Source organism: Pseudophryne corroboree, chromosome 2 (assembly GCF_028390025.1).
Source record: "Pseudophryne corroboree isolate aPseCor3 chromosome 2, aPseCor3.hap2, whole genome shotgun sequence".
NCBI classification, from domain to species: domain Eukaryota; kingdom Metazoa; phylum Chordata; class Amphibia; order Anura; family Myobatrachidae; genus Pseudophryne; species Pseudophryne corroboree.
The window spans coordinates 499781038-499799266 of NC_086445.1; the positions used below are offsets into that span (position 1 = coordinate 499781038).

General features: G+C 46.1%; 1 protein-coding gene across 1 annotated transcript in view; it reads left to right on the forward strand.

The window, feature by feature from the left end:
- Positions 1–18229, forward strand: part of RAD51D (RAD51 paralog D) — a 278198-nt gene that overhangs the window by 241861 nt on the left and 18108 nt on the right. The window contains exon 9 of the mRNA XM_063953995.1: positions 17790–17885. Coding sequence (XP_063810065.1) covers positions 17790–17885 — 96 coding nt within the window. The remainder of the gene's footprint in view (positions 1–17789; positions 17886–18229) is intronic.

Sequence of the window (18229 nt, forward strand, 5' to 3'; positions counted from 1 at the left end):
CTGCCCGAGGGGTCTCAGCTCTACAACTTTGCCGAGCAGCAACTTGGTCGGGGTCAAACACATTTGCTAAATTCTACAAGTTTGACACCCAGGCTGAGGAGGACTTTGAGTTTGCCCATTCGGTGCTGCAGAGTCATCCGCACTCTCCCGCCCGTTTAGGAGCTTTGGTATAATCCCCATGGTCCTTACAGAGTCCCAGCATCCACTTAGGACGTCAGAGAAAATAAGAATTTACTCACCGGTAATTCTATTTCACGTAGTCCGTAGTGGATGCTGGGCGCCCATCCCAAGTGCGGATTGTCTGCAATACTTGTATATAGTTATTGTTTAACTAAAGGGTTATTGTTGAGCCATCTGTTGAGAGGCTCAGTTGTTATCATACTGTTAACTGGGTATTTGTATCACGAGTTATACGGTGTGATTGGTGTGGCTGGTATGAGTCTTACCCGGGATTCAAAATCCTTTCTTATTGTGTCAGCTCTTCCGGGCACAGTATCCTAACTGAAGTCTGGAGGAGGGTCATAGTGGGAGGAGCCAGTGCACACCAGTAGTCTAAAGCTTTCTTTTAGTTGTGCCCAGTCTCCTGCGGAGCCGCTATTCCCCATGGTCCTTACGGAGTCCCAGCATCCACTACGGACTACGAGAAATAGAATTACCGGTGAGTAAATTCTTATTTTTACACATTTCGGACACAGCACCGGAACAGGTGGAGGAAGCCTTCTTCACAGATAATAAGAAGCCCACTCTCACTTTCCCGGCATCCAAGGAATTGAATGCTATCTTTGAAAAGGCATGGGAAACTCCGGAAAATAAATTCCAGATTCCCAAGAGAGTCTTGGTGGCTTTTCCCTTCCCAGAGGAAGATAGGAAGAGATGGGAGTCTCCGCCGATCGTGGACACCTCTGTCTCCAGGCTGTCCAAACAAGTGGTATTACCGGTCCCGGGGTCTACCGCGTTAAAGGACCCGGCAGATCGCAAGGTGGATGCTACGCTAAAGTCCATTTACACGGCTTCAGGGACTATATTACGGCCTACTATAGCCTGTGCTTGGATTGCAAAAGTGATTGCCAGGTGGTCGATCACTCTGCAGGAGGAATCGACTACGCTGGATAAAGGTGACGTTGATTTAATTTTTACGTAATATTCAGGATTCTGCAGGGTTCCTGGTGGATTCCATGAAGGACCTGGGTTCCATGGCTGCGGGTATAGCCTCCATGTCTGTCTCGGCTCGCAGGGGTCTCTGGCTGCGCAACTGGTCTGCGGAGGCGGAATCCAGGAAGTGTGTGGAGGGCCTACCATACAAAGGTCAGGCTCTCTTTGGGGAGGCGCTGGATGCGTGGATTGCCACGGCTACCGCGGGTAAGTCTCCTTTTCTCCCCTCAGCTGCCTTGGCTACGCTACGAAGAAGCCATTTTCATCTTCCACGTCACAGTCCTTTCGGCCTGCAAGGCCTAGAAAGAGCAAGCCTTCGAACACCTTCAGAGGTGGTGGTGCCAAGGGAAAGAAACCTGCTCCCGCAGGTTCCCAGACACAGAAGCCCACTTCTGATACCCCTAAGTCCTCCGCATGACGGTGGACAGCTAGGCTTGGAGGAAGGACAGGTGGGGGCAAGACTCTGACAGTTAAGCCACGTCTGGGTGTCGTCGGGTCTTGAACCCTGGGTTCTGGATATAGTATCCAGAGGGGTACAGACTGGAGTTTCAAGATCCCCCGCCTCACCGTTTCTTCAATTCAGGCTTGCCAGCCCTGCTGGCAGACAGGTCCATTCTTTTTGAAGCCATCAGGAAATTGGTGGTATCGGAGGTCATTGTTCCGGTTCCACCTCAGCAGTGGAACAAGGGTTATTAGTCGAACCTTTTTGTGGTACCGAAACCGGATGGTTCGGTGCGGCCTATTCTAAACTTAAATTCTTTGAACCCTTACCTCAGGGAATTCAAATTCAAGATGGACTCTCTGAGGGCGGTCATCTCAGGACTCACGGTGGGGGAATTCCTGGTGTCTCTGGACATCAAAGATGCTTACCTCCACATTCCCATTTGGTCGCCACATCAGGCATACCTCCGGTTTGCATTGTTGGGCGAGCACTATCAGTTCCAGGCACTGCCGTTTGGCCTCTCCACAGCACCAAGGATTTTCACCAAGGTGATGGCGGAGATGATGGTTCTCCTCCGCAGGCAGGGTGTGAACATAATTCCATATCTGGACGATCTCCTGATCAAGGCGTCGTCCAGGGAGAGGCTGTTGCGATCCATCACGCTCACGACACAGCTGCTCAGGAAACACGGTTGGATCCTAAACCTTCCAAAGTCTCACCTGGAGCCAACAAGGCGGCTGTCTTTCCTGGGAATGATCCTCGACACGGAAGTTCAGAGGGTGTTTCTCCCGGTGGAGAAAGCGTTGGTGATTCAAACTATGGCCCGAGATGTCCTATGACCTACCCGGGTATTGGTTCATCAATGCATACGCCTCCTGGGGAAGATGGTTGCCGCCTACGAGGCTCTACAGTACGGCAGGTTTCATGCTCGCCCTTTTCAACTGGACCTCTTGGACCAGTGGTCGGGCTCTCACCTACACATGCACAAGAGGATTCGCCTGTCTCCGAAGGCCAGGATTTCACTCCTCTGGTGGCTGCAGCTTCCACACCTTCTGGAAGGGCGAAGGTTCGGAATTCAAGACTGGATCCTTGTAACCACAGATGCAAGTCTAAGAGGTTGGGGAGCAGTTGCTCTGGGGTAAACCCTTTCAGGGTCGTTGGTCGGACCAAGAGTCTCTCCTCCCGATAAACATCCTGGAGCTCAGGGCAGTGTACAACACCCTTCTGCAGGCAGCACACCTTCTACAACATCGGGCTGTTCAGGTGCAGTCGGACAATGACCACTGTGGCCTACATAAATCGACAAGGCGGAACAAAAAGCAGGGCTGCCATGGCAGAGGTGTCAAAGATCCTCACCTGGGCAGAAAGGCACGCGGTGGTAATGTCTGCAATCTTCATTCCGGGCATAGACAACTGGGAAGCAGACTTCCTCAGCAGACACAATCTCCATTCAGGGGAGTGGGGACTTCATCCAGAGGTGTTCGAGGATGATCATGCTGATTTATCAACAGTAATGAAAAGCTATACCTTATACACACTTTTAATACACTTTACCATGCACCTTTTACGCTGTTAGCGTACAGAGTCCCGTACCGTGTACGGACTTTGCGTACAAACGCCGCGCTGACTGTACAAAGTACACACAGCGCGTACACACCCAATGAATACACTTTAAACCTTATACAGCAATGCAATGCGATACTAATACACTTTAAACCGTAGCAGGGAAAGGAAGACACGACACCAGTCTGTAGTTAAACCACTGGGTTCCGACACGACAGCGTATTATTGCTGAAAGGGGGTTACAATACAAACAATACAATACAACAGAATAATGGCTACAATCAATGGTACATACGTGAGTGGATTCGCCGCGCTACCCAGATCTGGTCCTCTGTCATCTGATAGATAACTTTGTGAGTCTTGTGTCAGACCAGGCCTGCAGCAGGCTCTCTTTATACAATTCTTCCAAAACTTAACACAATGGATACTGTAATATCTTTGTCCATTGGACACAGGGATGGTCATTTACAGTACAGGAGAGGTCATAGGTCGGTTTCAATAGGTTGGCGATGTCTGTTCCAACTGCTCTTGTGGGTGGTCTCCTCTGGATTCCCGCCGCCGCATACATAATGTACAGTAAATACAGTTTATATCTATATTCTGCTCCTGCACATAACCGCAGGAACATGCGATCTTCCTCAAACCAACACCGGAATATTACCCTTAAAATACCCTACAGCTGGATACCAAACACCACCTTATAACCTTGTTCTGTCCCCTCCTATCCTGTAAAGGAGAATCCCTTTGTTCTGACACCATTTAAACTGCTGTAACTTGCTGCTGTGGTGCAGGGAGGCTATGTGTAAAATGTGCACTATTTGAATTAAATATGTAATGTGTTTTGATGGCTTTTCCATGCGTTCACAAACTCTACCGTAAATACTCATACCACGCGCTAATACGCAGGTCCGCGGGAGCGGCCTATACGCATATTGCGAATATGCGCACGCATGGCAGAGCAAGTACGCGCACGGAGGCCATCTGTGTGTAGTTTGTACGTGATGTGTGTACTGCTATATTTTTTTTACTTTGACAGTCCACCCTTTGGCAGTCACCAATAACTGCCACTATCTAATCAATAAACAGAAAAATATCTATACAATATCTACAGAAGTTTGGATGGTCAGGGGAGAGTTGTAGGTGGGAAATATGACCTTGTGGGATAGTAAAAAGCATGTATTTATGAATCCATGTCTGAGGGGCATGTATCATTGTGCCGTATATGTTCTAAATAAGCTTCGAGGTACTGCAAAGTATACATTAAATCCTTCTTATCCTGTATTAAGGGTCTGTAAGTGGGCCAACAAACACTACCGAGCTCTTTTCGGCTTCTTATTCCAACAAATGGGGTGCACATTTAGTTGATGATACATGAAGGGGGAAACTTATGTGAGTGCTAGTATATGTGTATATCACCTGTCGACTATGTGTGCCATTAACTGAAGGTTGCAGAGATGAAGATAAGACACATATATAAAAATACATTTACATAAACATTTTGGATAATGCTGATGTCTTTTTCCGGATGGATGTATCTGGGCAGAGGGGGAGACAAAAGGAAAACAGGTGAACGAAACAGGCCATGAAATTAGTTTGCAATCCTTATCATATCACTGTCTCTATGGATGGGTCGTGAATTAAATCTGCTGCTGTAGCAGTACCCTTGCTCCTTAGACTCATCAATTTTGTGCCATGCTTGCGCCGCGTCAGAATTCGAACACACCTAAATATCAAACCAATAATTGTGACGACTCACAGGATACAAAGGAGAAACTTCCCTACACTCATGATGACATTTTGAGCCCACTCTCCTAAACTTGAGAACCAATTGCGTGGGTTCAACCATGAGACCCAGCCGGTCAGTTCATTACTCACAATCGCTAAGGTAAGGTTGTGTTTCCTCCTGAACTCCCACTTCAACTGCAAGATATCGTCCATCTTTTGATCGATGATCTCCGTGGGGTCGTCAGTGCTGTTCGTGATATATGTACAGCACTTCACACCATATTGAGTTGCCAGAGTAACACAGTACCCACCTGTCACGGCTGTGACATAATTAAGGACCATCCTGTGTGGATCAGTTCCTTCTTGTAGGTTTGTAACTCCCTTCCCGCATACCTGAAGGTGCCGTCATACATTTCAGTGATATTATCTATCAATTTTGCTAGTGCATGGATATACCTATAATTTATAGTTTCTCTGGCTGTACGGGTGATGTCTAATGCGAGAAGGAACTAAATCTCGGTGGATTCGTGGCTCAAATCAGAGGCTGTGTGCTCCGTCCTATCTATGAGGTGTCTCTTGATGATGTGTTCATAGTGAGTATGAGTATAAGGAGTCTGAGCACTGCGGTGAACGTCTTTCATCTTATCATGGGTTATGGTCATGACCTCTGGCAGTACTCTCCCAATATAACACAATCCCTCTGAGCTCGGGGCAAGCCACTTGTACGCCTTCCTCCCACATATGAAATAGGCATCATCTGGGAGAACATAGGGCACAAAGTATGACATCACCATATTACAAACTTTCCAAGTAAAGAAATCAATCCCTAGTTCTCCCATCTGCTCAGTACAAGTATCAGGCTGGATGATATGGGCACAATACCCTGGCGATACTTTTCCAACCCACATGGTCTTGCTTCCACGAGTATACCTATACCGATAATACCTCCCACTTTTGGCTATTTGGCGTACAAGTTCAGAGTCTATGGGTAGCCTATCAGCTCTGTGTGAAAAGGTCATTGTCTGGTTGTTCCACGTCACTTCCCAATTTCCTGGTTTTAGGTAATTGGAAATATTAAAGCACAATAAGGACCTGTCTACATGATACTGGTGGAGCTTCAAACTAGGGGGCCTAGAAATATTGAATTTCTTGTCCACCGGTCTCCCACCCCGTAATTCGAGTACCTCATCTATTGCTAAAGGGTATGGTACCAATCCTGACTTGCTCTGACCTTGAGGTACTTGTGAGCACACCCAGCATTCTGTCTGGTTTAAGACCTTACCCACTAGTGAGTGGTAATCACTCAACGGATGACATTCCATGTCGATATTAAGGTTGGACTGACATCTTTGGATGTACCCATCCTCGACTATATTTTCACAATTCCTGCAGATACAATTTTCCTCAGACAATAACCCCTCACAGTGCCTCCGAGCTCCCTGACTACCAGAGCACTTACTGATGCTAGCCTTTACTTGAGCGATGTGCCGCTCCTGGGATCATACAAATTCATTCTCGTCATCAGAAACCATTCCAGATCCCTGCTCGACCTCTCTGTGGCCCTCACCAAAACAAACTGTCCTGATTAAAACCAGAATTACTAACAGAACCCGAAACGCAGTCTCTTGTGATCGATCCATTTCATTTGTGGAAAGGAGGAAAATAAGAAGGAGAAAAGAGAGGAAAATGGAGGGGGAGATGAGAAAAAAAAAATGATACAACAACCATTGTAGATCTGTGCTCGGATGCCCTTCAACAGTCCTGCCTCTCAACCTTCCCGGAACAGACACTCCAGTGATAAGAGGTTCTCTACACTCTGCTCTTTGTCACGAGTTCTCTCCGGGTCAGCGACATTCTTGCAGTGGGACAAGTGGACCCAAGTCTCTCTCTCGGCGACCTTCAATGCTGTCGTGCTGGTTAGCAAGACTTGGTATGGTCCTTCCCACCTGTCTGAGGCAACCTGAGCGTAAGAAATTTCGAATCATTACATAATCCTCAGGTTCAGTGTCATGACAATTACTGTTCGGTAGGTCAGGAATCACCAGCTTTAAATTTCTTTGTTGATTTCTCAGCTGCTGGCTCATCCCAACCAAATATCTCACAGTCACTTCTTATTACATTTCAAATCATCCTGGGGGTCTATCATTACATGAGGTTGTCGACCAAAAAGATTTTCAAAAGGTGATAGGTTAAGGGGAGACCTGGGGGTGGTTCTGATACTGTACAACACTAGTGGCAACGCTTCTGGCCACAACAATCCAGTTTCAGCCATCACTTTGCTCAGCTTGTTCTTAATAGTGCTGTTCATTCTCTCCACCTTCGCACTCGCCTGTGGTCGGTACGGAGTATGCAGCTTGCTATTAATTCCCATCAGTTTGCACATGACCTGAAAGACTTCACCTGTAAAATGGGTACCCCTATCACTTTCAATTATTCTAGGGATACCATATCTACACACAAATTCCTGCACAATTTTCTTTGCAGTGAACGTAGCAGTATTTGTGGCAGCTGGGAACGCTTCTACCCAATTGGAAAATACATAAATACAAACTAACACATATTTTAAATTTCTACAAAAGTGGTAACTGCATGAAATCGATTTGTATTACCTGAAAAGGTCCGTCTGTCGGGGTGATATGGGATGGCTCTGTTGGTATTGACTTACCAATATTCTTCCTCAAGCAAGTAAAACATGTCATTGCTCTCTTACCTGCATGAGAACAGAATCCTGGCGCACACCAGTAGGCTCTCACCAGCTTACACATACCCTCTTTGCTCAGATGAGTCAGATCGTGTGCCGCCTCAGCTAAGCTTGGAAGATATGCTCTGGGGGCCACCGGCTAACCTTGTCCACCTGTCCACAGTTCTGAGGACTCCTGGCCATACCCCTTTGACCTCCAGACCGCCTTTTCCTGTAGGGAACACAAATTTTGCATTTCAATTAATTGTTGTGTGTTGATCGTGTTAAATGTCATCAGTGATGTGATGTTCGTTTGTATGAGGGTGCAGGCTGCTGATTTAGCAGCTTCGTCTGCCCGGCTGTTACCAATTGAAATTGGGTCTTGGTTGTAAGTATGTGCTTTACAGTTGATAACAGCCACTCTGTCTGGTTCCTGTATCGCTGTTAGAAGCCTTTTGATGTGGGACGCATGCGCTACAGGTGTGCCAGCTGCCGTCATGAAATTTCTGAGGCGCCACAGGGCCCCGAAATCATGCACCACTCCAAAGGCATACCTAGAATCTGTGTATATATTAGCATACTTACCCTTGGCCAATTCACACGCTCTTGTTAGGGCGACCAACTCAGCAACTTGTGCGGTGGGCCCAGGGGTTCAGCTTCTATGATACCTCTGTCGTCTACAACTGCATATCCAGTACACAAGTCTCCTGATTCTGTCTGTCTGTGGCAACTACCGTCAGTGTAGAAGGTAAAGTCTACTCCTTCCAGTGGGTTGTCACTGATGTCAGGTCTTGCAGTGAAAGTCTGATTCAGGTATTCCATACAATCATGCGTATCAGTGTCTGCACTAAATCCTCCTTCACCATCATTCTCATCCTCCACCCTTTGTGCCTGTCCAGGCACACTTGGCAAGTAAGTTGCAGGATTTAGTGTGCTGCATCTCTTAATGGTGATGTTTACAGGGGCCATCAGTGATAATTCCCACTTTGTAAACCGAGCGGATGAGACTTGTCTGGTTTGGGCGGAGTTTAGTAAGGCTGATACTGCATGAGGTGTATGGATGGTCAGGTTGTGTCCTAACACTACGTCCTCACTTACTAGCAAAGCTATCGCTGCAACACTTCGCAAGCATGTGGGGAGAGAACTTGCTACGGTGTCCAACTGTGCACTGTAGTATGCTACCGGTCTGCTGGCATCACCATGTCTCTGTGTTAAGACACCTGTCGCACACCCAGCACTTTCCGTGCCGTACAATTCGAATGGCTTCTCATAATCTTGCATGCCTAATGCAGGTGCCTGTGATAGGCACTGTTTGAGTCTCTCAAATGCCAGTTCGGACTCATCTGTGTGCGAGACCAGTTCTGGTTTGTTCGAAGAGACCGTTTCTTGCCAAGGTAAAGCCAGTGTAGAGAACCCTGGGATCCAGTTTCGGCAGTACACACACATTCCAAGGAAAGTGCGGATCTGTTGCTGAGTTTGTGGCAGAGTCATGTCGCGAATCGCCTGTATTCTATCAGCGGTGAGGTGTCTAAGTCCTTGAGTCAAGTAATGTCCCAAATATTTTACCCTGGTCTGGCACAACTGCAACTTATCCTTTGAAACCTTGTGTCCCGTTTGGGAAATATGAAACAGAAGCTGTTTCGTGTCTTTCAAGGACGATTCGAGTGAGTCTGAACACAACAATAAGTCATCGACATACTGTATTAGCACTGATCCACTCTCAGGTTGAAAGGATTGTAAACAGTCATGCAAGGCCTGGGAGAAGATACTCGGGCTGTCAATGAAACCTTGGGGGAGACTAGTCCAGGTGTACTGTACTCCCCTGTATGTAAAAGCGAAGAGGTATTGGCTGTCAGGGTGCAGAGGGACAGAAAAGAAGGCAGAACAGAGGTCGATGACAGTGAAAACTGTTGCAGTAGAGGGAATTTGCATAAGGATGACAGCTGGATTGGGCACTACGGGGAATTGGCTCTCGACTGTCTTGTTTATCCCCCTTAGATCCTGCACTAGCCTGTAACCCCTCCCCCCACTCTTTTTCACAGGGAAGATGGGACTATTGGCAGTGCTGGACGTCCTGACTAGGATGCCCTGTTGTAGTAACCGCTCTATGACGGGGTACACTCCTAATTCTACCTCTGGCTTCAGAGGATACAGAGGGATTTTTGGAGCTATCCTACCATCTTTTACTTGTACTACTACTGGAGCTACATTCGCCATTAATCCAGTGTCTTGTCCATCTTTGGTCCAAAGGGAACCCGGTATTTGTGAGATCATTTCCTCTACCTTTGATGGACACTTGTCTATAACAGCAGAATGCGACATTAGCCTTTGAGGGGTGTCTAATATATCTTGCACTTCTTGAACGTGGTTCTCAGGTATATCCAAGAAGACCCCTTCAGGAGTACAATATATGACACACCGCATTTTACACAATAAATCTCTGCCGAGTAGATTAGTCGGAGCCAATGCAGCCAACAGAAAAGAATGTTTGGTCTGCAAGGGCCCTATCGTAACCTCTGCCGGTCTACTCAAAGGGTATTGTTGCGCTGTTCCTGTTACTCCCATTGCCGAAATTGTTTTACCCGTGGTTTTTATACCTACTGTCGAATTTAACACTGACCTGGCCGCCCCTGTATCTACAAGAAAAGGTAATGGTACACCAGCTACATCAACCAAGGCTAGCAATCAACTTCACTGGCTGCAGACTACAGGTGGCCCAACCCCTATTGTGTGGGGAGACCCTCCCGCAGCGCATTGGCAGCTATGATATGTGAGGGGGGTAGCTGTGAGTTTTCGGAGGCCTGCCAGTCCCTCCTTGTTTCTCCTGCGTGTGGCTCGTAATTCCTCCTACGTGGTCCCTGATCCCAAGTATGTGCATTGTCGTGAGGTTCATATCCTGGTCTAGGGGGTCGGTATACATTATGTGTACCTTTAATCCTACATTCCCTCAAGTAATGTCCTACCTTTTGACATTTATAGCATGTTACTACACGTGACTTACCATCAGGGGTCTGGGGTTTCGGCTGATGTGGCTTTGTTGTAAGTGCGTCTATACTCACTGTCATCAGCCTTTCCCCTTGTAACTCCCTGTGCTTAATGATGTTCCTATCATGCTCGACCGCGGACTCTCTCAATGCAGCCACCGAGATACCTCTCCAGTTCGGTAGAGAGGTCTGTACCCTTGTTCTCAGTGTCTCCTTCAACCCGTCCATTAATACAGAAACAGCTACCTCCCTGTGATGTACATTGTCCTTAATGTCTTCGATCCCAGTGTATCTAGCCATTTCCTGCAATGCTCGATGGAAATATTCGGATGCCGTTTCACCTTCCTTTTGTGTTATGGAAAAGATTTTATTCCATCTGACAACAGTAGGGAAATATACTCCTAATTGCAGATTGATTTGCCGTACATTCTCCTGAGTGTATTCATCAGTGAGAGGTACTTCTGCGTCTAACTTACAATCGGTTATGAATTTCGCGGGGTCAATATCTGAGGGTAAACATACCCGTAGCACTGTTTGCCAATCTTTGTTTGTGGGTTAGTTGGCGTTACCTAACTCTTTAATGAACCTCTGGCATGCGACTAGATCTTTTCTGGGATCGGGAAATTCTGACATAATTGACCTTAACTCTGCCCGGGACCAAGGAGAATGCATGGCAATGTTCCTGATGGGAGTTACTCCCTGAGCGTCAGTCCTCCCATTGGGGCCTGCAATCACCCTGACAGGATTTCATTCAATTACATAATTTTGATTTGATTCTATAATGTGAGGTGCTATTGTCTCTGCATAATGTATGGTACCATACTTACCTGTGGACACGACCTCACTTTTCCCTCCGCTAAGGGGTTTTGCTACTGCTCTTGTTGGTTGAGCCGTCCCCACCTGAGTGTCTTGTATGGTGGCTGCTAGAGAGAGTGCCGATATCGTGCTGGGCTCATCTTCCCGTAGTCCTGGGGAAAATTTAAAGCAGGATACAACTGGCAAGGGTTGGCGTTAGTACATGTATCAGTTACTCTCCTATCTTGTACCAATGTGCCATTGTCTGTAGCCACTTTCTCCCCCACAATATACGGTGGTGGTGGTGCGGTCGCCATTATTTTCCTGCTAGGTTTGGAACCTGCTGCGCAAGCTAATTCCCTCTGTATATCCCCCTCCTGTTGCCATAAATTTAAACAATCTGTATGTCTAATCCTTTGTTTCCTGGATTTTATTAGACATATCCTTATCCTTAAGTATCCTATAGATTGTAAGCTCGCGAGCAGGGCCTTCCTACCTCTGTCTGTCTGTCTTTACCCAGTTTTGTTCTATAATTGTTGTTCTAATTGTAAAGCGCAACGGAATATGCTGCGCTATATAAGAAACTGCTAATAAATAAATAAATAAATTAAGTTCTGCAATACCTCTGGTTCAAAGCTGCCCACTTTAGGGAATGGTACCCTATCTTTGTCAGTCATACGTACCCATTCAGACAAAAAGTTTTCCGTGTGTGAACCATATTTTCCACACATAACAAACCTCGTTGACCCCTTGGGCCGCTGCTCTTCAACCTGAACCCTGGTTACAAAACGTCCACCGCTTGTGCAGTTGGATCCCATCACGGACTTTATCCTTTTACGCAATCCCCAATGCACGATATGAATAGACGGTGAAAGTTCTCAGATCGCTTTCACCCACTCACGCCAACGTTGGCCAGTACTACCATACACTGTCGATAGCGAAGGCAATGTACTCAACCTAGGGCCCTATCTGACCTATATTTACTGGAAGTTTTTAGGAATAACTTATCCTTTCCAGTAAAGTATCGGTCGTTGGAGATTTTCCTGAGAGAGACCAGCGAAAACTCCCTATGCACTTTATTATACACAAATCACGCTTGCGTATGCTCTACATAGTGCTAATGATACCGCGATTTTAAACAAAAGCTTGTAAAAGGATATCACGTTGCGCTATGTATCGCACCCACAAACGCGCAGTCCAATCGCACAGCGTATAGGTACTTGTTACTTATCTGCCGTATGACCACGGGTCGTTGTACAAACTGGGACCCTCAGTCCGGAGCGTAATACCAAAAAAACCTTTTTACTTCAATACTTCGCAATACAATGCGCTATCACGCTCCTCTACAAATCACCTCACAATTTGCGTATTAAACCTTATACTAACGTGAGTAAGCCATCTCACGCCACCAAGCTTCCACTCACTTGATCTACCAAACGACTGGATCCCGTATTCCGGGGTTCGAATTTCACTCACTCCTCCGTTCGCTCACTCAAGTACACTTTGTCTTTTCTGTACAGAAAATTATGATTCATTCAGATAAGCAGCTTTTCCCCCAGAGGCAATACAGTTTGAACAAGAAGTTTTATACTAATCTTTGGAAACCGAGCAGTTTTGTGCTATTGTAGCGTGGCTACTGTCCCACCTTTAAACTAAACGACACTATTGTGTAATTTGTACTTAGCGCCCGTATTCTTACGCACTTTGCGTAAACACGCGATCGTGCGTGTCTCTTACGCTGCGTCCGCAGTCCTGTACTTTGTCCGAGACACGTGTACAAAACCGTACGTCCGCAATAGCACAAATCCCACAACTTCTATAAATGTGAGCAATATTAACTATAATTGCTCACTAAACACAACACAGTTTCTTTCAAACCGTACGACGCCCCCAATTGATAATGCTGATTTATCAACAGGAATGAAAAGCTATACCTTATACACACTTTAAATACACTTTACCCTGGAGCCGCTGCGGCTGCTAAACTTAATACACACTCTACGCACCTTTCACGCTGTTAGCGTACAGAGTCCCGTACCGTGTACGGACTTTGCGTACAAACGCCGCGCTGACGGTACAAAGTACACACAGCGCGTACACACCCAATGAATACACTTTAAACCTTATACAGCAATGCAATGCGATACTAATACACTTTAAACCGTAGCAGGGAAAGGAAGACACGACACCAGTCTGTAATTAAACCACTGGGTTCCGACACCACAGCGTATTATTGCTGAAAGGGGGTTACAATACAAACAATACAACAGAATAATGGCTACAATCAATGGTACATACGTGAGTGGATTCGCCGCGCTACCCAGATCTGGTCCTCTGTCATCTGATAGATAACTTTGTGAGTCTTGTGTCAGACCAGGCCTGCAGCAGGCTCTCTTTATACAATTCTTCCAAAACTTAACACAATGGATACTGTAATCTCTTTGTCCATTGTACACAGGGATGGTCATTTACAGTACAGGAGAGGTCATAGGTCGGTTTGAATAGGTCGGCGATGTCTGTTCCAACTGCTCTTGTGGGTGGTCTCCTCTGGATTCCCGCCGCATACATAATGTACAGTAAATACAGTTTATATCTATATTCTGCTCCTGCACATAACTATCCGCAGGAACATGCGAAATTCCTCAAACCAACACCGGAATATTACCCTCAAAATACCCTACAGCTGGATACCAAACACCACCTTATAACCTTGTTCTGTCCCCTCCTATCCTGTAAAGGTGAATCCCTTTGTTCTGAAACCATTTAAACTGCTGTAACTTGCTGCTGTGATGCAGGGAGGCTATGTGTAAAATGTGCACTATTTGGATTAAATATGTAATGTGTTTTGATGGCTTTTCCATGCGTTCACAAACTCTACCGTAAATACTCATACCACGCGCTAATACGCAGGTCCACGGGAGCGACAATACGCAAATTGCGAATATGCGCACGCATGGCAGAGCAAGTACGCGCACGGAGGCCATCTGTGTGTAGTTTGTACGTGATGTGTGTACTGCAATATTTTTCGACTTTGACAAGGAGGTAACCGGTTGGTGGGGGGTTACCCACATAGACATGATAGCCTCACGCCTCGACAAGAAGCTACGGCGGTACTGCTCCAGGTCAAGAGACCCACAGGCAGTGGCGGTGGACGCACTGGTAACTCCGTGGGTGTTCAAGTCAGTGTATGTGTTCCCTCCACTTCCTCTGATACCAAGGGTTCTTCAACTCGTGAGAAGAACAAAGGTCCTGGCAATCCTCATCGCTCCGGACTGACCAAGGAGGGCTTGGTACGCGGATCTGCTGGATCTTCTGCTGGAAGATCCACGGCCTTTACCTCTTCGGGAGGATCTGCTTCTGCAGGGGCCGTTCGCTTATCAAGACTTACCACGGCTTTGTTTTACGGCATGGCGGGTGAACGCCAGATCTTAGCTCGGAAAGGTATCCCGAGTGAGATCATTCCTACCCTGATACAGGCCAGGAAGGGGGTAACGTCTAAGCATGACCATCGCATTTTGAAGAAATATGTTTCTTGGTGTGAGGCCAAGAAGTTTCCGGCGGTGGAGTTCCGACTTGGACGTTTTCTCCTTTTCCTGCAAGCAGGGGTGGATATGGGACTGAGACTGGGCTTTGTCAAGGTTCAGATCTCTGCTTTGTCCATCTTCTTCCAAAAACAGTTGGCTGCTCTTCCTGAGGTTCAGACCTTTTTGAAAGGGGTTCTGCACATCCAGCCTCCCTTTGTGGCGCCTACGGCTCCGTGGGATCTGGATGTGGTGTTGCAGTTCCTGTAGTCAGCTTGGTTTGAGCCTCTACAGGAGGCTGGTCTCAAGTTTCTCACGTGGAAGGCGGTCATCTTGTTGGCCTTGGCGTCTGCACAACGCGTGTCGGAATTGGGGGCTTTATCTTGTAAAAGTCCCTATCTGATCTTCCATGAAGACAGGGCAGAACATAGGACTCTTCCACAGTTCCTACCTAAGGTTGTGTCGGCTTTCCACATCAGCCAACCTATTGTGGTGCCAGTGTCTACTGACTCCTCAATTACTTCAAAGGCCTTGGATGTAGTGAGGACTTTGAAGATTTACGTGAAGAGGACGGCTCGTTCCCTAGGAAAATTGACTCCCTGTTTGTCCTCTATGATCCAAACAAAATTGGATGTCCTGCTTCTAAGCAGTCGATTTCATGCTGGATCAGGTTCACTATCCAGCATGCTTATTCCACGGCAGGCTTGCCGTGTCCGAAATCCGTAAAGGCCCACTCTACTCGTAAAGTGGGCTCTTCCTGGGCGACTGCCCGGGGTGTCTCGGCGGTGCAACTCTGTCGAGCTGCTACTTGGTCTGTGTCGAACACCTTTGCCAAGTCTTACAAGTTCGATACTTTGGCCTCTGATGACCTCAAGTTTGGTCAAGCAGTGTTGCAGGAGCCTCCGCACTCTCCTCCCGTACTGGGAGCTTTGGTACATCCCCATGGTACTAATATGGACCCCAGTATCCTCTAGGACGTAAGAGAAAATAGGATTTTGGTTACCTATCGGTAAATCCTTTTCTCGTAGTCCGTAGAGGATGCTGGGCGCCCGCCGAGCGCTTTGTTTTCCTGCATTTTTTATTTTTATAGATCAGTGTTACCTGGTTCCTAGGTAAGTTCTGAGTTGTTTACTGTTTCAGCTGTTGCTGAATTGTTTCGGCATGTTGGCCGGGTTTGCATGTTGTGTGAGCTGGTATGAATCTCGCCACTATCTGTGTAATTCCTTCTCTCAAAGTATGTCGTCTCCTCAGGCACAGTTTCTAGACTGAGTCTGGTAGGAGGGGCATAGAGGGAGGAGCCAGCCCACACTCTTAAACTCTTAAAGTGCCAATGGCTCCTGGTGGACCCGTCTATACCCCATGGTACTAATATGGACCCCAGCATCCTCTACGGCTACGAGAAAAGGATTTACCCGTAGGTAACCAAAATCCTATTTTACCCTACATGCAAAAATAAATAAATAAATGCATGTGTACACCTTGGATTTCAGCATTGTTTGATCAGGTGCAAAGTTACAACTTTTTGTTTTTGTTTTTTTTTGTTCCCAACTCTGAATCGCCTCGTTATGTTGATAAAATATTTCTTTGGAACATGATGTTAGTTATTTTTAACAGAAAAACAAAGCTAGAAACCCTGAGACAGAGTATAGTTGAAACCCATTAGCTTAATTTAAGAATGCCAATGAGACTGGAATGTGGACACATCTGCTTTCAAATAAACAGGGATCAATCCAATCCAAAATAAAACACATGACCTTTTTTACAAAGTCCAGATAGGTGGCGGAAGTAGTTGACCAAGCAGACAGGCTTGTCCTATCCCCGAACAGTTAAGACGCAAACAGGAGATAAGCCCAGCTTTAGAATTCCAGCCCATGAAGAATATACAGATGTGTCCTACATCTAGCCTCAATACGCCATGCACTGCGAGATGCCTGGTGTGAGTGAGCTGCCAGGTCCCGTGCAATTCTGCTAACGTCGGACGTCTTATTCGCATCACTATACAAATACGACATACAAGCAGACTCTGCTGATTACATTTTTATGGGGTATGCTTATATTTTGTGTGTGACTGCGAATGAATCTGCATATGAAATGCTACGTTAGTGTTTTCCTGTAATGCTTTCCAGGTCTGCTTGTGCATCTTATTCGCAAAAGACACCAGGCTTTTAGTAAACGCATTCACGTTTAGGCGCCCCTAGAAGAGCTGTTTAACGTGACTACAGCAACGTTGAGAGATGTCAGATGATTCAGAAATTTCAATTTAAAAAGGTTACAAAAAAATTATGTGGAAATTACACGAAAATATAGGATTCATACTGTAGATTTGTTTTCAAAAAATGATTTCACTTTTGAACATCCAGACAAATCTCTCCAAGAAATTACTTTTGTTTCTGAATTGTGCTGTGCCCAGTTTCAGTCACAGGAGGCGTTAATGGGGTTGTGTGTGGCCGTACCAAGCAGATGATAGTTTGGCATGTCTCGGGTTGCTGGGAAGGCTCATCACTGCCGCTCACGCAGCTGTTCATACCACTCCAACAGCTGGTTCAGTGAGAAGCTAGGTGTAGTACCATTTGGTCAGACTTTATCAGTTTGCAGATCCCATATTTTTATATGTATATGTCCTATATTATGCATTTATATGGTAACAAACCATGTTTTAGTCTGATGGACAGTCATATGGATGTTCATAGAGTGCATAGAAGGTTATATTTTTTTGGGCCATATAAGTAATCTGCACATTGGTTTTGGATCTCAACTTCCATTTACACTTTGTTCTAACATTGCCTCTGATTATGGTCATTACAGTGACTTGTACGCATAGAGCAAGTTATTATAGTTTGTGATTAATCAGTTTTGTGATACTTTAGATTTAGATAACATAGTAATGCAGTGTACTTATTGTGTACTGAGTTGTTTCTGAATTGCAGGTTTCATCTCTTCAAAGAATTGAGGTTGTCCATGTGTTTGATGCATATAAAGTGTTAGATGTGCTTCAGGATCTGCGGAACAGTTTTTCCCAACAGGTATGGATGATGCATTTAAAATAGATTGTATTTATTTTAATTGTATGTTTCTTAGGACATGCGCTTTTCTATATCTGGGCAGAAACATGCATATTTCTCCAACGTCCTAGAGGATGCTGGGGACTCCGTAAGGACCATGGGGATAGACTGGCTCCGCAGGAGACATGGGCACTTTAAGAAAGAATTTAGTTCCTGGTGTGCGCTGGCTCCTCCCTCTATGCCCCTCCTCCAGACCTCAGTTTGATACTGTGCCCAGAGGAGCTGGGTGCTTTTCAGTGAGCTCTCCTGAGTTTGCAGATAGAAAGTATTTTGTTAGGTTTTTTATTTTCAGGGAGCTCTGCTGG